At 53.3% G+C, this 22,277-nt stretch overlaps 1 protein-coding gene across 3 annotated transcripts in view; it reads left to right on the top strand.

Annotated features, from left to right (window-relative positions):
* Nucleotides 1–22,277, top strand: part of LOC149125987 (uncharacterized) — a 171,737-nt gene that overhangs the window by 98,386 nt on the left and 51,074 nt on the right. For all 3 annotated transcript variants that reach the window (XM_089334801.1, XM_089334800.1, XM_089334799.1), the window contains exon 2: nucleotides 4,454–4,701. In XM_089334801.1, coding sequence (XP_089190927.1) covers nucleotides 4,454–4,701 — 248 coding nt within the window. The remainder of the gene's footprint in view (nucleotides 1–4,453; nucleotides 4,702–22,277) is intronic.

Below are 22,277 nucleotides of genomic sequence, written 5' to 3'. Positions count from 1 at the left end.
AAGCATGATACGCACCATGAACCCAGAGTAACATCCAGGCCCTTTCTTTCTGTTTTCCTTCTTGCGTTAACAATCCTGATCATTTCTAAACCTTAGACAAATCCTACTGGATACCAGGCAGGTGTGTACCGGGAAGAACAGAAGAGATACCCGTATGGAAACTTTTTATTTAAGATTTATTTATTTGAATGGCAGAGTTACAGAGACAGAGAGACAGAGAAAGGTTTGATCTGCTGGTTCACTCCCCAAATGGCTGCAACAGCTGGGACTGGCCCACACTGAAGCCAGGAGCCAGGAGCTTTTCCAGGTCTCCCACGAGGATGCAGGGGCTCAACCACTTGGGCTTTCGCTGCTTTCCCAGGCACATTAGCAGGGAGCTGGATGGGAAGTGGGGCAACTGAGATTCAGACTGGCACCCATTGGGATGCCAGCACTGCAGCTGGCAGCTTGACTACTGTGCCACAGTGCCAGCCCTGGAAATATTTTTTTTTTTTTTGACAGGCAGAGTGGACAGTGAGAGAGAGAGACAGAGAGAAAGGTCTTCCTTTGCCATTGGTTCACCCTCCAATGGCCGCCGCAGCCGGCGCGCTGCGGCCAGCGCACCGCGCTGATCCGATGGCAGGAGCCAGGTACTTCTCCTGGTCTCCCATGGGGTGCAGGGCCCAAGTACCTGGGCCATCCTCCACTGCACTCCTGGGTCACAGCAGGGAGCTGGCCTGGAAGAGGGGCAACCGGGACAGAATCCAGTGCCCCGACCGGGACTAGAACCCGGTGTGCCGGTGCCATAAGGTGGAGGATTAGCCTAGTGAGCCGCGGCGCCGGCCCTGGACATATTTTTTTTTTTTTTGACAGGCAGAGTGGACAGTGAGAGAGAGAGACAGAGAGAAAGGTCTTCCTTTGCCGTTGGTTCACCCTCCAATGGCCGCCGCGGCCAGCGTGCTGCGGCCGGCGCACCGCGCTGATCCGATGGCAGGAGCCAGGAGCCAGGTACTTCTCCTGGTCTCCCATGGGGTGCAGGGCCCAAGCACCTGGGCCATCCTCCACTGCACTCCCTGGCCACAGCAGAGAGCTGGCCTGGAAGAGGGGCAACCGGGACAGAATCCGGTGTGCCGTGTGCCGGTGCCACTAGGTGGACGATTAGCCTAGTGAGCCGAGGCGCCGGCCGTGGAAATATTTTTTAAAAACCCTGTGGGGGAGACATTGTGGCACAGCAGGTTAAACCATTACCTGCTGCACTTCCATCCCTCGTGAGTGCCAGTTCAAGTACTGGCTGCTCTGCTTCCAGTCCTTGCTGATGCCTGGAAACACAGTGGAGGATGGCCTGAGTCCTTGGGTCCCTGCACCCATGTGAGAGACCCAGGTGAAGCCCCTGGCTCCAATCTGGCCCAGCCCCAGCCACTGTGGCCATTTAGGGAGTGAACTAGAGGATTTCAGATTTCTCTATCTCTCCCTCTCTGTGTCTGTAACTCTGCCTTTCACATAAATAAAATAAATCTTTTTAAAAAAATCAGAAGAGCATCCCACATGGACCCCAGTTCAAGTCCCAGCTGCTCCACTGCTGATCCAGCTCCCTGCTAATGGCCTGGGAAAGCAGCATTGGATTGTCCAAGTGCTTGGGCCCCTGCACCTATGTGGGAGACCTGCAGGGGTTCTGCTTCTGGCTTTGGCCTGGCCCAGCTCTAGAGTGAACCAGAGAATGGAGGATCTCTCTCCCTCCCCAGCTCCCTGTAGCTCTCACTTTCAAATAAATAAAATAAATCTTTTAAAAAATCTGAGCTTACCAAGTACATTTAGTTAGTACAAACATTAAGGACTTTTGGAGGCTGGTGTAGTGGGTTAGACCACTACCTGCAGTGCTGGACTCGCATAAGGGGTGGCAGAATGATCAGTTCACAAAGCTACTGTTGCAGGCCTGGCATGAATTCAGAGATTCTGGAGCAGGTATCATGGCACAGTGGGTTAGGCTGCTGCTTGGGTGCCTGTGTTCCATACTGGAGTGCGTGGTTCAAGTCCTGGCTGTTCTGCACTTCTGATCCAGCTCCCTGCTAATGCACCTTGGAGGCATGAGAGGATGGCACAAGGACTTGGGTTCCTGCCGTCCACTTGGGAGACCCAGATGGAGTTCCTAGCTCCTGGCTAGCCTCAGCTGTTGGGTGCATTTGGGGAGGGAACCAGCGAATGGAAGATCTCTGTCTCTCCTCTCTCCTCTTCTCTCTCTCTCTCCTTTTCCAATGAAAATTAAATAAACAAGTAATAATTTAAGATGAGATCCTGCAGACTGGTCACACTCCTCCTGTCTGACCACAGTTTCTGGAGCCCCTGCAGAGGTAGCACAGGGTATTTTCCAAGTACCTGTTCATTGTTAAGGTCGCAGGTAATACTTTTAGACCTGGACCATATGAGTAGCATGGCTTTCTTTTATTTTATTTACGGTTTTAACATTTAGAGAGTGAGAGAACACAGGAAGGTGAGAGCTTTATAAAAGGGAGAAGGGAGTTCAGCAAAGCAAACTGGGAGGTCCATACCAGGCAGAGAGCAGGTCAGGAGCCGCGTGCGGGGAGTCCCAGGCCAGACCTGCGTGAAGAACGTGAGATTGGGAGTAGCTGCAGGTAGCTGAAAACAGGGTGAGGAGGGGCCAAAGGCCATGTGCCTTCTGGGGCGTGGGAGAGCAGGAGCGGGCCCAGCATGCTCCACGCCTTTTATTCAGGTAACATGGCTTCAAAGACTGTGCCTGCAGATGTAGAGAAAAACTGAGTGTGGCTGATTAACGCCAACAGTAACTACTATTAATCCTAGTTAACTTCAGGTAGAAAATGCAGCAGTTTTTAAATTATCTTGTGTGAGCTCACAGATGGCTGTAAACAAGGTGGTCGTGGCGCTGAGGTGTGGTACCAGTGCTTGGAGGTTTTGTTGTTTTCTGTTACTGGGGAGGTCTGAATTCATGGGGCAAAGCCTGCCACGGGTGTGGTTCTGGAGTGAGGCTGAGGTGGGGCCGGCCTGCGGCTGCTGAGGGTGGCCATGGGTATAGACCGAATTGGGCTGACTTACTACTGCTGTTAGGAGGAGCCGCGTTAATGGGAATGAATCGGGGTGACTGTTGAGTGTCAGTACCGGCTGGGATCTCGTGGTTGAGCCCAGTGAACACCATGCTGTGGATCATACAGCAGTGTCTGCAACGGGACTGCAGGCTGCTCTGTGTGTCTGTCGCTGCGTCGTCATCCAGTACGTAGGGTGGTGCGCTTGCTCCTCCTCTGAAGAGTTGGAATAAACTGTTAGCAGCAGCAAGAATTGGGCGGAAAGGAATAGAAGTAGGTATCTGAGAAGTCAGCCCTCCCTTGGGCCGGTGCTGCGGCTCACTAGGCTAATCCTCCACCTTGTGGTGCCGGCACACCGGGTTCTAGTCGGGGCACCGGATTCTGTCCCGATTGCCCCTATTCCAGGCCAGCTCTCTGCTGTGGCCCGGGAGTGCAGTGGAGGATGGCCCAGGTGCTTGGGCCCTGCACCCCATGGGAGACCAGGAGAAGCACCTGGCTCCTGCCATCGGATCAGCGCGGTGTGCTGGCCGCGGCAGCCATTGGAGGGTGAACCAACGGCAAAGGAAGACCTTTCTCTCTGTCTCTTTCTCTCACTGTCCACTCTGCCTGTCAAAAAATAAATAAATAAATAAATAAATAAATAAAGTCAGCCCTCCCACTTGGCACATCTACACTCCAGTGATTCTGGAGGACTTGGTCCCTGCTCTGAGCGTTAGGGCTTACTAACTGATGGGAAAGTGGAAAATACTCCGTGGAACTCAGGAAAAAGCAGAAGTAGGTGAGCCCTGAATCATGAAAGCAGACATTGTCAGGAAGTACTGAAGTTAACTGATTGGTCCAGAAAGTTGAGCATCAAGTTGGCTGAAATCTTGGCTGCTTTTCACGGATTGACTCGATTTTGAGTCCTGCCAAGCGTAGAGGCAGTGTTCTTTCTGTGTTCTGAAAGCTCATCTCACCGGGAGATTGCAGTGCTGCCCCCAACAGGTGTAGGGAAAGAACTTTACGCTCTTGGGTTTCACGAGAAAGGAAGGGAGCGACGGCCTGCAGACAGCAAGGAAAAGAGAGCCCAGGTTTGCCCGGCCTTCCGGATAGCACAGGTTTCTGTCTGGAATGAGGCATGTGAATGGGTTTTTTGTGCACCTGCCCCGAGAGGCGATGAGAACGCCCAGAGCAGGTCTGCCACCGGTGTGGTTCTGGAGTGAGGCTGAGGCGGGGCCGGCCTGCGGCTGCTGAGGGTGGCCATGAGTGTAGACCGATTTGGGCTGACTTACTATTGCTGTTAGGAGGAGCCGCGTTAATGGGAATGAATCGGGATGGGCAGATGGGTGAGGCCCCAGCAGATGCCCCCTTTTACCGTTCGCCACGTCTGTAGCCCAGCCACGTCTCCTAACCTGCTGTCTTGGTTCCGCCCCTTGTAGAAATGACCTGCTGATGGCCTGCCGCCAGCTGCAGATGGAGGAGTCTGTGGCTGAAATCATGACCCAGCTGGGCGCCCAGGAGGGCGGGAAGATCTCCTTTCAGGATTTTGCACGGTGCCGCATGCAACTCGCTCGAGAAATCAGGAGAGAGGAAGTCGACCTTTCTGTGAAATCAGACAGCTCCTGTGGCAAGCAGCAGCTGAGGGACCGCATCGCTTCCTGGCCCACAGGCAGCGACCACAGCTTGGGTAGGTCCGACCGGGTGGCTATGGGACTGCACCACACCGACCCTGCACTGGCTCAGCCCGGGGCTGCCTTCCTGGCACGTTGTCCACTGTGTGCGCCCGCCACTTCTCTCCGCTCTGTCCCACAGCTTCGCGCTGGCTTGCTGTTGGTTCTTGTGTTTCTACGGCACAGAGCCTCGGTAGCCGTTAGCTGGGAAGGGCAGGTGGGTGGGGCCGGCGGGAGCCGATGGGACCTCTTCCTGTGAGCCGCCAGGTGCTTAGAAGCCATTGCTGTTTTATTCAACGTCAAACAGTGTTTCTGGGAAGAGAGTTTTCCATTTGTGTTACAGCCTGCTGGTGCGAGGTCAGCACGTGGAAAGGGAGTCCTTATGTCGACCGTTGTTGAGGCCGGCTGGGGCACGTGGGCTGTTTGTACGCGTTGGAGTCCTCAGTGAACATGTTTTGAAATTCTGAATATAGAAGTAAAGAGGCATCTTGTGGGGTAGCGTGAACACACCAACAGGGGAAGCTTCTGGACTTCCTACGTGTGCTGCAGGGACAGCTGCTGCCCTCGGGAGTGTTTCACGCATCGCTTCTGCTTCCCTTCTCTGCTGGGTGGACTGGGGCAGGAAGGAGTCATTTTCCGTTGTTTGTTTTACATACATACTGATTGGTCTGGGTAATGAGGCAGTGCCGCACAGCACACACGCGTGCACACACACACACATGCACACACACACGCGTGCACTCACACACACCCTGAGCATGACTCCTGGCTGTAGAATCCTCTGGTGCATTATTATTGAGAAACTAAGCAATGAATGCGTCCACCTGTCCTTTAGGTCTTTTTGCTGTCATGGATCCCACGTCAGCGGTGAGTCAGATGTCTGGGAATGCCTGTGCTCACAGCATGATATGTAGAAACACTTGAAATTACATTTTTCAGAAAATAATCTATTCTTTAAGCAAAAACAAGGGGGAAAGACAGGCTGAACACCATAAAAATCTGTCCTAACCTCTCTGTGCAGAAATAATTCCTGTTTGCATTTGGTGTGCTTGCTGCTTGTCTCGCTGTCTCCCGTCCCACACCCTGCCCTGTGCACATGTGGTCGCGTGACTCAGCCGGGACGCTCAGAAGACGTCTATGAAATGAAAGATGGCATGGAATTCCATTTGCTAAGTCACATTTTCTAATTTTCCTAGCAAGAACATGATTTCTTACGTAAATCCTTAAGTGTGCACACACACACACGTCTGAGGGTTAAGTGGGCCTACCGTCACTACAGTAAGCTGTGAATGTGTTTGGAATCTGTGTGTCCATGTAAAATGTTAAACGCCTGGGAAGTGACTGAGGAGGGTGGGTGGTCCCAGGTGGCCTGTGGGACCTCTCCCCCGTTCCCCCACTTGCCCGAGTCTCAGGAGAGTCAGACACAGCTACAAGTGGTGGGTTGCTGCTCTCTCCTCTCTGTCCTCCTGTGTCTGTTCAGAGAAATCTAGGACCTCCCGTCCTGGGGTCAGGGAAGCCCTCTCGGCCGGTGTGGCTCCCACAACTGCCCCGCAGCAGTGTCCACACTGCGTGCGTCTCAGCCCTCACCCCTCCTGTTGTCTTGAACACGCCCCTGCCGCCTCGTCCTCACCTCCCTGCTGGCCCTGCCCCATCACCTCCCTGCTGGCCGCTCCCACAGCTCCTTTTCTGTCCACGTCCGGATCTCTGGCATTGGACCCAGCAGACGCTCGCTGTGGCCGCACCTCGTGCTCCCGGGGTTCCGCTTCCCTTGCTCAGCCTTTTCTTTTCTGCTCTTCTCCATATCACGTGCAAAGTCCGGGATGCTGAGAGGTTGTGTTGCAGACGACTGCCTGTGGTCCTGTGGTTTCAGATGCTGCTCTTATACAGGGGACTTCCCCGTGCACACGTACCTACGCGGACCCCCTTGCTTTCCCGTGAGCTCAGATCAGGGAAGGTTGCACACAGTCCTGCATGTTTTAGAGACCTCTCACCCTTAACACCATCAAAAAGAATTTTTCCAGACATCCCCGTCTAGGAAAAGTCGCTGTCCCTGAAGTATCCCATCTGCCTGTTGGCCCTCGCCGCTGTGTCTTGTTGTCTGTTTTGCCATGATGTACCCAGGGTCGGCCCCGTCCACATCAGTGTCAGCTCGCCCACGCCCATGGCTGTAGGCGGCCTCCTGCGTCCCTCTGGGCCTCAGCACTGCCTCCCCTGCCCTGCAGTCAGAGGGTCTCCTGAGATCATGGACTCGCTGAGGCTGTTCTCATGCCAAGACACCGCAGCTTCCGGATCCCCTGAAAATGAAGTCGAGCTTCCTGGCCACAGCCTGGCCCAGCCCCAGCCCTCCAAGAGGATCTCAGAGTGACTGCCCTGCCTTACGGGCACGTTCCAGCCACTCCAGCCTTCCTGCTACTCCCCCCACATGGCAGCGTCCACCAGCTGCAGCCCTGGCTCTGTCCCTTGGCCTAGAACCGTCTTCTTTCCAACCTTCTCCCTGGTTGGCCGGCTCTTTCCTGTGACTTGGTTCCACCTCAGTGTCCCCTCCTCGGAGAGGCCCTCCCTGGCTGCACCAGCCGGCCCTCATCCACTCCCTCGCTGCTCCCTGCCCCTGCCTTACCTGGCGCTGCATCGGGTACCTGCTGGCACCTCTCTTCCCTCTCCCCCTCTGCACACGGAAGCTCTGCTTGAGCGCTGGTGACTGCGATTGTCCACGGCTCTTTCCCGTCGCTTAGATCGGTGCTTGGCAGGAGGCGATACTCAGGTGTTTGTTGGATGCTGATCGAATGCACGGATGAGCAGTGCCCTGTGTGGATGCCTTTGAGGGATGCACAGAAGCCCAGCGTACAGTTCCAGACCTGAGGCACGTGCAGTTTAATTGCAGATACGCAAGCACACGACAGACTAACAGCAAGGGTTAAAAGACAGCTAGAGAACTTGAGAAGGCAAGGAAAGTGCAGAGGATGCTGGTCTCTGGGGAGAGCTGAGATGAGGCCGAGGGTCCAGGGTGGAGAAAAGCCCTGTGGAAACTGAGCTTGTGTGGGCCTGGTCGGAAGAACTTCAGTGCTGGCCCCGACGCTCACAGCACGTCCAGGCCCAGGAGCAGAGCTGGCCGGGGCCGAAGCTTTTGTCCAGGCAGGACGAGCTCCGCCTGGCAGGCGGGTGTCAGTGACTCCATTTTCCCCAAGAGTTCTCCATAGAGATTCTAAGGGGTGGTCATAGATACCACGTGAAGAAAGAATTCCTTTGTCAAAACTTTTGAAGGCTCTGGGTTAAACCAGGTTAATAGCTTTGTGCATTGCACTGCTTCTCTGAGCCTTAGTGTGCTAGTGCCACTCCCGAATCTCGGGGGAAGGACGGAATGGGTAGAGTTCCCTACCACTCATTCTCAAGCTCTGCTCTCAGAGCTGCTCCTTGGCCCTGCATTCTGTACTCAGAAATACCTGAACGGCTGGGTCGTGACAGATTTTTATAGCCGTTATAGTAAGTCATCTTCAAAATGATAGTGTCACATTCTCGTGTCATTCAGACATCAGCTGTATAAATAGTTACAGCAGTAGCAGTAATAGAAACAGCGAGAGGTTAGTAATATCTGCTGGGCACAAGACAATTTGCTGGGCACCTGGAGTGTTGCAGAGAAAAGTCCAGGCTCACCACGGAGTTGCCACGGACTTGGGCGAGGGTCCTGGAGTTGCCATGGACTTGGGCGAGGGTCCTGGAGTTGCCACGGACTTGGGCGAGGGTCCTGGAGTTGCCACGGACTTGGGCGAGGGTCCTGGAGTTGCCACGGACTTGGGTGAGGGTCCTGGAGTTGCCATGGACTTGGGCGAGGGTCCTGGAGTTGCCATGGACTTGGGTGAGGGTCCTGGAGTTGCCAAGGACTTGGGCGAGGGTCCTGATTACTCTGAGCTCTGGTTTTCTTACTCCAAAGGCGGAGTAGTCACAAGCACCCTTCGGCCGTGGGAAGGATCTCACACAGCACCATCACCTGTGAAGTCCCCACGCGGTGCCTGTGCGCAGTGGGTGTTCAGCTGTTGGTTACTGTGGGTCTGTATCATCTCTAGTCCTTGCCGGCCGCCTCCTTGCACAGAGGCGGAGGCTGGGGCTCTAAGGCCCAGAGCCAGCCCCGCGCGGATCTCACTCAGACGTCCCTCTTGCAGGAGGTGTATCTGAGTCCCTGCAGTTTACGCTTGGAGCGCTCCGTTTTGCTGACTGAGATGTAACCTGAAAAGCACACTGCCATCCAGAGGCCTCCCCCGGGGATGAGATACATGGGCCAAGCCCGGAGCAGGCGCTGACAGCCAGTCCTGTTAGCCGAAGCCCGTCCCCTTGGCAGCGCCATGCCGCACACCTGTACGTTATTTTTTAAAGATTTATTTATTTGAAAGGCAGAGTGACAGAGAGAGAGAGAAAGCGATGTCTTCCATCTGCTGGTTCACTCCCTAGATGGCCAAATGACCAAAGCTGCACTGATCCAAAGCCAGGGGCTTCTTCCAGGTCTCCCACGCGGGTGCAGGGACCCAAGGACTTGGGCCACCTTCTACCGCTTTCCCAGGCCCTAGCAGAGAGCTGGATTGGAAGTGGAGCGGTTGGGATTCGGACTGGCGCCCATATGGGATACCGGCACTGCAGGCAGCGGCTTTACTCACTGTGCCACAGTTCCGGGCCCCTACAGCAGGTTTTCTGTATGCTGTCCAACTCCTGGGGAAAACAAATGTGCATTCGTGATAATTATTTGTAAATTTCACTTGGAAACTCAGGCTTTTCTTTGTGGTTGATAAAGACTCGGGATTGGAAAGAAGCAGTCATGGCAGTGGGGATTTGCGTGTGTTCGCAGCTGTGGCAGAGCCTGTGTCGAAACACGCTGCTTTAAGAAAAAGGTTTTTGCTTTCAACCCCACTGTCGGCCTTCCACAAGACTTGCTGTCTAGCAGACAGGTGTGCGAATGCTGTGACACGGAGGTGCGGTGGGCTGGTGACCGCTGAGTGGGCACAGCTCCCTGAAGGCAGCCACCTCCTGGGCTTCGCAGCTCAGTGCTCTGCAGAGCTTCGGGGCACTGCTGTCTTCGCTTTGTTCTTTCCATTTGGTCAGGTCTCAGTGGGCCCAGGAACATACTTGGACCAAATCCCTGTGGTTTGAAAACCTTGTTGTTTAATGCAGCAGACATTAAAACCCGCTCATTAGGACAGCGAGAGTTAATTTATGCCGAGATTAGAATGCTGGGCATAGTTTCCAGTCCCCGTATCTTCAAAGACTCCTTGAAGTGGATCCCACCTGTTGCGTCAGCCTGCACGACAGCTCCGATCGTGCCCCTGTGGTCCTCAAGGAACCAATAAAGTGCTGACGTTTCTTGGAAACACTGACAGCAGGAAAAGTTTGCCTTGATAGCAACTCAGAGTAGAAATTGAGATCAAAGAACATATGTTTTAGGCAGGACGGATGCCAAACCCCACAGGCCTTAGAGAGGAAGGGTGAGGGGGAATTCTGATTCCTGGGCGGCTTTAAAGGAACAAAGCAGCAGCCTCCCGAAGTTTGGCTCAGGAACTTGGTTTAAAAAATTAAAAGCACAATCACTTAACCTACACAAATCTCATCTGGTCCCGATGTACCCTAGTTTTCCATGATGAATGTTAATCTTACCTATTGTTAGTTTTTTTTTTCTGTGCATATATATTTTAAAAAGATTTATTTATTTGAAAGTCAGAGTTACACAGAGAGAGGAGGATAGACAGAATCTGCTGGTTCACTCCCCACCTGGCTGCAGTGGCTGGAGCTCGGCCGATCCAAAGCCAGGAACCAGGAGCTTCCTCTGGGTCTTCCCACGCAAATACAGGGGCCCAAGTGCTTAGGCCAGCCTCCACTGCTTTCCCAGGCCACAGCAGAGAGCTGGATTGGAAGTAGGACAGCCGAGACTTGAACCGGCACCCATATGAGATGCCGGCACTGCAGGCGGCACCTTTACTGGCGATGCCACAGCGCCGGCCCTGTATATATTTTTCTAAGCCCTTGAAACAGGTTAAATTGAGTCAACTGAGCTGGCCTTGTGTGTAGGGTGCTGGCTGGAAAACTAAAAATCAGCTGTGGTTCAAGTCCAGCGTGGGCTCTCGGTGAAGAACTGATACTCAACACAGAGCCTTCTAAATAAAATCAGCCGAGAGAGAGATTCGAGGGTACAGGTGCCGCCCCCCAGCATCAGACCACACTGAAGTCACAGTGGTTTTCAGCACCAGTTGAAGCTCTCAGGAAGTTTGCATGGTTTTTATTTGTTTTGTTTTGTGGTTGTTTTACATACTGGATGCTGTATGTTGTAGAGTAAAGAGTGTGTTTGTTTAATTTATTCTGTGTCTTAATGGGGAGTTAGCATAGGCTTCTGAAAGCCTTTTTTGAAATGATTCATTTATCATTTAAAGGCAGGGTGACAGAGAGGGAGACACACGCACGCACGCACGCACACACAGAACTTCCATCTGCTGACTTACTCCTGAAATGCTCACAACGGTCATCACCCAGAGCCTACCCAGGCACATTGACAGGAAGCTGGATCAGAATCATCGCAGCCAGGACTGAACCAGCACTCCTATGTGGGATGCAGGCATCCCAAGCAACGTTGTAACCCTCCACACCAAGCTCCTACCCCTAAAGTCTAAGTCAGTGAGTGCCATTGCACACTCTGTGGTTGCACACTGAGTTACCACGAAGCTACTCTTCATAGATAATCTGTTCTTTAGGTTCAGTTTGGGTAGACTTGGTCAGTTCTCTGGTTAACTTTGTCCATTTCTTTCTCTTCCATTTATGCAGTGTGTCTCCTGTCCTGTGCACTGTCTGTGTGTCCTGTGCAGTGTCTGTGTGTCCTGTGCAGTGTCTGTGTGTGTGCAGTGTCTGTGTCCTGTGCAGTGTCTGTGTGTGCTGTGCAGTGTCTGTGTCCTGTGCAGTGTCTGTGTGCTGTGCAGTGTGTCTGTGTGTGCTGTGCAGTGTCTGTGTGTCCTGTGCAGTGTCTGTGTGTGTCCTGTGCAGTGTCTGTGTGTCCTGTGCAGTGTCTCCTGTCCTGTGCAGTGTCTGTGTGTGTCCTGTGCAGTGTCTGTGTGTGCTGTGCAGTGTCTGTGTGTGCTGTGCAGTGTCTGTGTGTGTCCTGTGCAGTGTCTGTGTGTCCTGTGCAGTGTCTGTGTGCTGTGCAGTCCTGACATGGGTGTGCATGTGCTGAGTGACGAGGACACTCATGCATGTCTGTTACACAACCAAATTGTAGGCTTTTAAAAGTAGATTGGATGGGGCCGGCTCTGTGGCATAGCGGGTAAATCTGCGCTGGTTCAAGACCGGCTGTTCCACTTCCACTCCAGCTCTCTGCTGTGGCCTGGGAAAGCAGTAGAAGATGGCCCAAGTCCTTGGGCCCCTGCACCAGCGCCAGAAGAATCTCCTAGCTCCTGGCTTCGGATCAGCCCAGCTCTGGCCGTTGTGGCCATTTGGGGAGTGAACCAGCGGATGGAAGACTCTCTCCCCCTACCTCTCTCCCTCTCTCCCTCTCTCTCCTTCTCTCCCTCTTTCTCTCTCCCTCTTTCGCTGCCTCTGCCTCTCTGTAACTATGCATTTCAAATAATGAATAAATAAAAATCTAAAAATAAAAAAAAGTAAATCAGTGGACCAGCTCGTGGCATAGTGAGTAGAGCCACTGCCTGCGGCGCCAGCACCTCATATGTGTGCTGGTTCAAATCCTGGCTGCTCCTCTTCTAATCTAGCTCTCTGCTATGGCCTGGGAGATCAGTAGAAATGGCCCAAGTGCAGGAGACCTGGAGGAAGCTCCTGGCTCCTGGCTTTGAATCTAGCTGATGCGGCTGTTTTGGGAGTGAAACAGCGGATGGAAGACCTTTCTATCTGTCTCTTCCTCTCTCTGTCTGTAGCTCTACTTCTGAAATAAGTAAATAAATAAATCTTTTAAACAAATAAATCAGTGGGGCCGGCATTGTGACATAGGGAGTAAAGCTGCCTCCTGTGACACTGGCATCCCATTTGGGTGCTGGTTTGAGTCCCAGCTGCTCTACTTTTTTTTTTTTTTTTTTTTTTGACAGGCAGAGTGGACAGTGAGAGAGACAGACAGAGAGAAAGGTCTTCCTTTGCCGTTGGTTCACCCTCCAATGGCCGCCGCGGCCAGCGCGCTGCAGCCAGCGCACCACGCTGATCTGATGGCAGGAGCCAGGAGCCAGGTGCTTTTCCTGGTCTCCCATGGGGTGCAGGGCCCAAGCACCTGGGCCATCCTCCACTGCACTCCCTGGCCACAGCAGAGAGCTGGACTGGAAGAGGGGCAACCGGGACAGAATCCGGCACCCCAACCAGGACTAGAACCCGGTGTGCTGGCGCCGCTAGGCAGAGGATTAGCCTAGAGAGCCGCGGCGCCGGCCCAGCTGCTCTACTTCTGATTTACCTCCTTGCTAATGCACCTGGGAAATAAGTGGAAGATGGCCCAAATTTTGGGCCCTTGCACCCACGTGGGAATCCTGGAAGAAGCTCCTGGCTCCTAGCTGTGTCCTGGCCCAGTCCTGGATCATTTCAGCCATTTGGGGAGTGAACCAGAGAAAGGAAGTTCATTCTCTCTCTCTCTCTCTCTCTCCCTCCCTCTTTCCCTCCCTCCTCCCCACCCCGTGTGTGTGTGTGTGTGTGTGTGTGTGTGTGTCTTTCTGTAACTCTGCCTTTCAAATAAAAAAAATCTTTTGAAAAAATAAATTGGCATGTATTTTATGTATTTATGTATTTTCATGACATCCTATGCATAAACAAGGGAACTTTTAAAGCTTGTGGAAAATGAATTAGAAGAGCAGTTTGCTTTGCTGCCAGAAAAACCTGAAATTCCTGTGTAGGTTTTACATAATATGCATTTTGCATGAATTTTTGGAAGGTCCCCTGTATCATGAATTTCAAGGCTTTTTGTGGGTTTTTTGTTTGTTTTTTGCACCACATAAGCTTGTCTGTTAGCTCCATTTTCCATGAGCATTTTAACATACACGCATCCCCGCCACGGTGATCATGAGTCATGCTGTGTCATAGTTCCCGCTTGTATGTTGTCTCCTCTGTTGGATGGTCTGGGGAGGATGGCACAGGGCCCGACACGGAGCCGGCGGTGGGTGGGTGATCAGTCATGAATATCTCTCTCTCAGGGAACAGAGCTTTCTTTATCCACAGCACCTAGTCTCAGGTATAGCAACTATTTGTTGATTTACTGTCAGCCTTCAAAGTAAGGACCCCTTTCTTTGAGGCACAGATGTTTCTTTGAAATGAAAAATGTGTGTTTGGATCTGGGCAATTTTAAAACAGAAAATGAGTCCAAGTTATGAGTCGCAGATCGATTTTGTCAAGATTAGTTTTTCCTTCAAATCTATTCTTCGCCTGAGGTTATAGTTTCAAGCTGGATGAATGCAAGGCTCCCAAACATCGAGTTCATTTTAGCTGATGTCTGCGGGGTGCCTTCAGCGTGACTTGCGTGGGAGAGGGGAGGGCGTGGCCCTGTGGTTTGCAGTTTTCACTGTGGAGAGTCTTCCTCCCACCTTGACTCCAGGGGAGTCTGTGGTTTCCTGCACCAACGCAGGCTGCAAGAGTGAAGCGGTGCAAGGTCTAGAGCCTGGGCTTCCAAGGCCTCTGCAGGCTCTTCACTCTGGGAGTAAAATCTGGACCTGACAGGCGAGTGGAGAGAAAGCAGGAGGCCCAGCCACAGGAGGGTGTGTGGACACCTTCGTCCCACAGGAGGATGCGTGGACACCTTCGTCCCTCCAGCCCAGCTAGGCTGGCCCGTGACTCCAGTCCCCTTAGGGACCCCCGAGAGGCCGAGCCAGAGCCTGCCCACCCGAGCACAGCCTCAGTGGTTGGCCCAGAATCGGGAGAAATGGTGAAGTGTTGCTGTTGCGGTCCCTGAGGTTTTGCAGTGGCTCATCTTGTAGTAGTAGATGTGATACACACGTAGGGAATTACGCTCATGAAGTTTGTGGAAGTACATGGATCAAGACAAAACATGTAGCAGTGCAAGCACAGGGTTATACGGCTGTGATTGGACAGAAACTGTACGAAGCAAACCATTGTGCTGAAGGAGATGGGAACGGGAGGTGCTTGTCCGAAACCAGTCTTGGATGAAATAGAGCCCAGTGATTCCGGGAACTGGGAAGAGCTGGCAGGACGTGGCATAGCAGTGAGGAAACACACCCAGACGGCGCTGAGCTGAAGAGTTTGTCAGAAAATTATTTCACCCATAGCTACATTAAACATCCTTGGGCTTCGTAAAGAGTTATGTGGACATTGGGAGTGCATAGCATGGCGGTGAACATGGCTCACCTCCTTGAACAACAGTTTAATTCATTATTTGGAAGGAACGTGGTAGAACTTGGCAGGTTATTTGTGAAGGTCGTATTGAGGTATGTCTGACATACATGGAGTGCAGCTGGCACTGGAAGAGATTTTCTAGGCGGGTCAGGAGACACCAGAGGGCTCTGCCTCGGCGCTGACTCCCGCCTTCTCAGGGCTCCGCTCACTCCCGTGTGCCTTAGGGCTTTGGTGGAGACGATTCAGAAGCGCCCTGTCCAAGGGTCCCTTTGCAAGCATAAACGTTTCTGTTCTGGTGCGTATTCCTGGGTTGTTGACTGCTCTGCTGTCGTGACTCACAGAGCCTGTGGGGGTCACGGAACGTATGGATGTAAGCCTGCCCGGATCCTCAGGATGGCAGGGGACATATTTTCTGGACCGGCCGTTGGAATGGCTGAGAGAGAGAGAGAGAGAGAGAGAGAGAGAGGAGAGAGAGAGAGAGAGGCCTCAGCCGAGCCTGCACAGGAGGCAGTGCCGCAGTGCCACCACGCCAGCAGGGGGCAGTCCTCAGCACCCAGCGATTGCTTCCATGTGGCACGTCTTGCCCACAGACCTCAGATGTGATTCAGGATCCGAGATGACAGCATCCTTAATAGAACCCTGAGACTGATAGCCCGCAGCACGGCAGCATCGGCGAAAACAAAACACTGTCCTTTTCCCAACCCAGGGAAATGTGACGCAGTAAAATAGAAGATCTGCTTCGATTTGGCCTGTGAGGCTGTGTGTGCCACGAGGAAGGACCAGGTGGTCTTCCCAAAGAGAGAATGAGACAGGAGGACAGGAGTGCACCGGTCCCTGTGCTCGTGGGTGACTCGAGGCGCTGTGGGCTCTCAGGGCGTTGAGCCTGGTGTTAAGATGACCTCATGTGGATGGGGAGGTGCCATGTGTGGTGCTTGCTTGTGAGAATGAAAACGTCTGTGCTGAGTGTGTTTGCACTTCGGCCGCTGGCATGGACTCTGAGTTCTGTCCTTAGGAGGTGGCTTTCTGTTTGTGGCACACTGGGTCTCTTCAGTCTGCCCCACTGCAGACAGGGACGTCGAAAGGGCAATAGAAGAGCAGAAGTTCGTATATTCCTTTTTAAAAACTTCTGAGATTCTCAGGTATTTCTGCAGGTTTTCTTTGAAGACATCACCTCATGTAACTCAACGTGGTGTTCTGTGGTGGTATACGTTCTTGTAAAATGATGGCTCCAATGTACAAGCTGTTTCCATCTTGCTTGCTAATTTTGTCGTTCATCCGTGTGTCTTGCACGACTTGGTGTCCTTTTGAGTTGATGATTTAGCTGTACTAATCACTTCGTTTTTGTCATCATTCACGAGAGCCCAGGTGGTGCTCCCGGCAGGAAGGGTGTCAGGATTCCCGTGCTCACGGCGGCTCTGGAGAACACGTGACTCAGCGGTTACCGCCGTCTTCTCTCCAGGGCGTGATTTGACTGAAGCAGTCGTTCGGGGCGCGTGTATGTGAGATGCCGAAGCCGCTCCGGCTTCAGAGGCACTGGTACAGCGTGGCACAGGTTCAGACAGTTGTCCGTGGAGCCGCGATTCCTTGCTGGGACGAAGGCTCCGCGCGCTCACACAGGGCGCTTGGTTTGGCCAGACTGCGGCTTGCCCACTGTTGCTTCCAGAGCTGCTGTTGCAGCCACAAGGGCTGAGACGCGTTCTGCTTCCTTTTTACCTCTTGCAAGACCACTGCAGATCCACTGGAGAAGTGGAGTGAAGGGCATCCGTTATTGACTGAACCAGTTCAATTTATGTGGCTGTTTGGGAAGAATTCTGTTATGTTTGCTATTTGCTTTATTAAGTCTACCAGCTACAAAAAGCTAACGTTTTTGCTTTTAGCTGAAGGAGAATGTAATCTTGTGTATTTACTTAACAGTCATTGTATAGATGCATAAATGTCGGTTAGAAATAAATTTTAACACACAAAAAAAATTACTGTCACATTCCTCTCAGTATTTATAGCATTTATTTGCTCTTCCAGCTGAAGATCTGGTCTATTTGGATAAAATGTTGCCCTTGAGTTACACGATTATACCCAGACGGTCTAAGATGTCACTGAGCTTCATTCTCTGGTCATGTAATGAGGAAATGGAGACCCAGAGGACTCAGTCACATGGCTCAGGTCACAGAGCTGGCGTGGTGTGGCGTGGCTCAGGTCACAGAGCTGGCGTGGTGTGGCGTGGCTCAGGTCACAGAGCTGGCGTGGTGTGGCATGGCTCAGGTCACAGAGCTGGCGTGGTGTGGCATGGCTCAGGTCACAGAGCTGGCGTGGTGTGGCATGGCTCAGGTCACAGAGCTGGCGTGGTGTGGCATGGCTCAGGTCACAGAGCTGGCGTGGTGTGGCGTGGCTCAGGTCACAGAGCTGGCGTGGTGTGGCGTGGCTCAGGTCACAGAGCTGGCGTGGTGTGGCGTGGCTCAGGTCACAGAGCTGGCGTGGTGTGGCGTGGCTCAGGTCACAGAGCTGGCGTGGTGTGGCGTGGCTCAGGTCACAGAGCTGGCGTGGTGTGGCGTGGCTCAGGTCACAGAGCTGGCATGGCATGGTGTGGCATGGCTCAGGTCACAGAGCTGGCGTGGTGTGGCGTGGCTCAGGTCACAGAGCTGGCATGGCATGGTGTGGCATGGCTCAGGTCACAGAGCTGGCGTGGTGTGGCATGGCTTAGGTCACAGAGCTGGCATGGTGTGGCATGGCTCAGGTCACAGAGCTGGCATGGTGTGGTGTGGCTCGGGTGACAGAGCTGGCGTGTCATGGTGTGGCTCAGGTCACAGAGCTGGCATGGCGTGGTGTGGCTCGGGTCACAGACCTAGCGTGATGTGGTGTGGCTCGGGTCATGGAGCTGGTGTGACGCAGCATGTGTAGGTCATGAAGCTGGTGTGGCCTGGTGTGGCTGGAACGCTTTGTCTCTTGAGTTGTCTTTCTCCTAATTCACACTGCTGGCTTCTCTCCTCCTTTTTCTCTCCTGACAAGCCTTGGACTCTGGTTTTTTAAGAAAGTTTTATTTATTTATTTGAAAGGCAGAGCTGCAGAGACAGAGACGACAGAGATTTTCCATCTGCCGGTTCAGTGGGCAAATAGCCGCAGTGGCTGCGCTGGGACAGGCAGAAGCAGGAGCCTGGGACTCCACCTGAGTTTCTCAGAGAGTTTATTTTTCCTGTAACAGATTTCAATTCAGACATTTAGATGTGAAAATGCACCCTGGACTTCTGCAGAGTAAATTCTGTTACCTGTCTCCCTTGTCGAGATGATTTAATCCCAAAACCTGAGGTATTTAGAATTTTTTTTTTTTTTTGACAGGCAGAGTTAGAGAGAAAGAGACAGAGAGAAAGGTCTTCCTTTTCCATTGCTTCACTTCCCTAATGGCTGCTGCAGCTGGTGTGCTGTGCCAATTCGAAGCCAGGAGCCAGGTGACTCTCCCGGTCTCCCATGGGGTGCAGGGCCCAAGCACTTGGGCCATCCTCCACTGACCTCCCTGGCCACAGCAGAGAGCTGGACTGCAAGAGGAGCAACCGGGACAGAATCTGGAGCCCCAACCAGGACTAGAACCCAGTGTGCCGGCGCCGCAAGCAGAGGATTAGCCTATTGAGCCGCAGCGCTGGCCAGAATTTTTTTTTAACACTTTACCTTTTGTTCTGTGCTCTTTACTTAGTTAATATCGTGTTGTGTCTTAGTCTGTTTAGGCTGCTGTGATATAACACTACAGGCCGAGTGGCTTACAAACAACAGGAATCTGTTTCTCATCACTCCAGAGGCTGGGGTCCCAAGGCCAGGGTGCTGGCGAGGCAGTGTCTGTGAGGGCCCTTGGATGGAGCCTTCCTGCTGGGTGGAGGGAGCAGCTGGCCTTCCATGCACTAATCCCGTTCATGAGGGCCTCGTGCTTAGACTCTAATCACTTCCCAAATATCCCTACCCCCAATACCATTGTCTTGGCGTGCTGGGATTTCAACAGGAATTTAGGGAGGGAGAGACAAAGCTTTCAAGCCATAGCACACATCAGAGGATTTTTCCTTTCATGTATCTCTGTCGTTTGACAACTGTAACTAAACCCAGAACCTCAGGGAGGGGAATGCTAACATCTTCTCCCAGCAGCCGGTAAGCCAGTGAGGTAAGATGTCCTCCGTTGTCAAACATGCTGCTGGCCGGCACTGGCTGTAGCCCGGCCTCCTAACATAGCCACCGCCCTGTGAATGTGCACGTCCTGCAGGAATGTGACACGTGCTTAGGTCCCCAAGGCCACAGCCCTGGGGTGGACGGGGTCTCTCCTGAAGGGGAGCGTGTTGATTGCTGGAGCATTTTTCCTAGTCCGTCACCTGGGGGAGAGTGGGACTGACCCGAGGCTCGGAAGTGCAGCTCGTAAGCAGTGGTGGCCAGTGCTTCCTGAGTGCAGGGAGGCCACAGCTGCCCACATGGAAACTGCAGAAACCTGGAGGGCGTGCGCCTAGCGCAGAGGCACAGCCACGCCCAGCCTGAGCCAAGTGTTGCCAGGTGGTACCAGGAGCCCCGTGTTTGTTGATCGTCTTTGTTTGCACGATCGCACACAGTCTCATGAAATGGATTTTAAAATGAACTTTAAAAATATCTCTTCAATTTCAGTGCTGATGAATGGTCTTCAAGGAGAGCAGAACTAACAGAAGTTGTGGGTCAGAGCGAGTCCGCAGTGCACCCAACCGCAGCTTCTGTCAGGAAGACCTGAAGCCAGCAGAGCAGGGCGTCTCTTGCTGTTAGAGGGAGGATCCCACTGACCCGTCTCGTCCCTGAGTGCTGGGACCTGGGGATGGGGGTGGTCACTTCTGATCCTCTCGATGACCTGGTTCCATGCCAGTTCTCTGTTATTTTCCCCTTAGATGTTAAAAGTCTTTTTTTTTTTTTTTTTTTGGACAGGCAGAGTGGACAGTGAGAGAGAGAGACAGAAAGGTCTTCCTTTGCCATTGGGTCACCCTCCAATGGCCGCCGCGGCCGGCGCACCGCGCTGATCCGAAGGCAGGAGCCAGGTGCTTCTCCTGGTCTCCCATGGGGTGCAGGGCCCAAGCACTTGGGCCATCCTCCGCTGCACTCCCTGGCCACAGCAGAGAGCTGGCCTGGAAGAGGGGCAATCGGGACAGAATCCGGCACCCCGACCGGGACTAGAACCCGGTGTGCCGGCGCCGCAAGGCGGAGGATTAGCCTAGTGAGCCGCGGCGCCGGCCAAGTCTTTTGTGATGCTGCCACTTTGCTGTGTCTGGGGTTAAAGAGGACCAGGCATCTGTTCTTGGACCACAGTGTCGAAGGGAAGGCAGCTCTGCTTCGTGATGGCCTGGGAGCAGTTGCAGGGATGAGTAGAGGAAAATCCCCAGGGGACAGTGAGCCATCAAGGACAGCAGTGTGACCTGGTCTGAGACCCGGAGGTGCTGCTGCCCTGTCGTCACAAGAGTGGAGTGAGAGGTCTGCCTCCGTTCAGGGGGACGTCTAATTCCTCACGCCTTTCTCTGACTTGCTTTGATGCTGATTAGGTTACACTCTCAGACTTTCCTCCTGTGATTTCTCCCAGGAAGTGTGTTTCCGGTCATTGAGGGGGGCAGTTGCCGGAGCGAGTCTCAGCTCAGATTAGGAATAAAAGGCCAGGAAACAATTTGCAAAGAGGCAGAGACTTTTATCTGATGGGTACATGGCAGAGAAAGTGGTGAGAGGAGAGGGGGCGGAGTGCCCGAGTGGGACACTGGCTTTGGTCATCCTACTGGGGGGTTCCCAGTGGACACGGGTTTACATATGTATGTTGATTGGCTTGGGGCTCAAGAGAGATAGCGGGGGTCTCCTGGAGACCTACTGTCTCCTTAGGGGCTCAGCCCCCTCCTCTGCTAGCTCTGGGGGGATGATTGCAGCTAACTTGAAGGCATGATTTAAAACTGCAAGGTCCCACAAGACAACCAGGGTCTCCTGGAGCCGGATGGACTCTCCCTAGGGGCTCAGCCCCTTCCCCTGCCAGCTCTGGGTGAGGGTGCACCCACCTGGAGGTGTGATTTAAAGCCACAAGGTCCCACAAGACAGCCAGGGTCTCCTGGAGCCGGTGCGGCTCTCCCCAGGGGCCCAGCCCTTCCCCTGCCCGCTCTGGGTGAGGGTGCACCCCCTGGGTGTGATTTAAAGCCACAAGGTCCCACAAGACAGCCAGGGTCTCCTGGAGCCGGTGCGGCTCTCCCCAGGGCCCAGCCCCTTCCCCTGCCCGCTCTGGGTGAGAGTGCACCCCCTGGGTGTGATTGCAGTCTGCAAGGTCACACAGGCAGCACAGGAAGCTATCAGTGGGGAGACGCCAGTGGGTCTGGAGACGGGATTTCCAGCCACGGCTGGCAGCCTGCCTGTGAAGGACATTCCACCTGGGTCTGAGGGCCCGCAGACCCCGGCCCTGCTGGCCGGCCTCACGGTGTACTTGTGTAGCCTTATTTGTCATTCATACAGAGTACTAATAAAATGATCAGATTTTTACTTGAATTGGCTCTGATGAGTTAGAATGAGAGAGAATTGGGATTGTGGAAGAAACCTGAGGAAGGGAGGAGGCAGGCTTGTGAAAAACGTATTTGGTCTGATAACTTTGCCTAGTTCCTGTCTGATAACTTCCCCACCAGTCTTGCGTGAGCGTGACCAGTGTTTGGGCCCGACTGGCTACCATAGTTTTAAGAACGGGGAACCAGGGCCAGTGTTGTGGTGCAGCAGGATAAGCTGCTGTGTGCAGCAGCAGCATCCCATATTGAAATACCAGTTCAAGTCCCGGCTGCTCCATTTCTGATACAGCTTCTTCTCACGTACCTCGGAAGGCAGCAGGTGATGGCCCAGGTGCTTGGGCCCCCGCCGCCCACTTCAGAGACCTGGATTAGTTCCTTGTTCCTGGCTTCAACCTGGCCCAGTCCTAGCTGTCGTAGCTGTTTGGAGATTGAACCAGTAGATGGAAGATTGTGTGTGTATGTGTGTGTGTGTGTGTGTGCGCGCGCGTGTGTGTGTATCTTCCTGTCTGTCTGACACTCTGCCTTTCAAATCAGTAAGTGAATGGATACATAAATATAAATATAAATATATAAATGTAATAGAGAACCATTCTTAGAGCTGGAATAGAGGCTGTGGCTGAAAGGGGCAAACAACCAGAGAACACCGCACACGCTGGGAATGGAGGCAGACACTAAAACAAGTAGAAAAGGTGACGAAAGGGAACCTGGCACGGGAGGCCCCTCAGGGCATCTCCCGCTAATGTGTTCTGAATCACAGAAGAAAATACCGCATCCACGAAAGCAGAGCGGGA

This window comes from Oryctolagus cuniculus, chromosome 6 (assembly GCF_051225735.1).
Source record: "Oryctolagus cuniculus isolate XC-2025 breed Fujian yellow rabbit chromosome 6, ASM5122573v1, whole genome shotgun sequence".
In the NCBI taxonomy this organism is placed as follows: Eukaryota; Metazoa; Chordata; class Mammalia; order Lagomorpha; family Leporidae; genus Oryctolagus; species Oryctolagus cuniculus.
The sequence above is the reverse complement of the archived record's forward strand: the minus strand, read 5'-3'. Positions and strand labels throughout refer to the sequence as shown.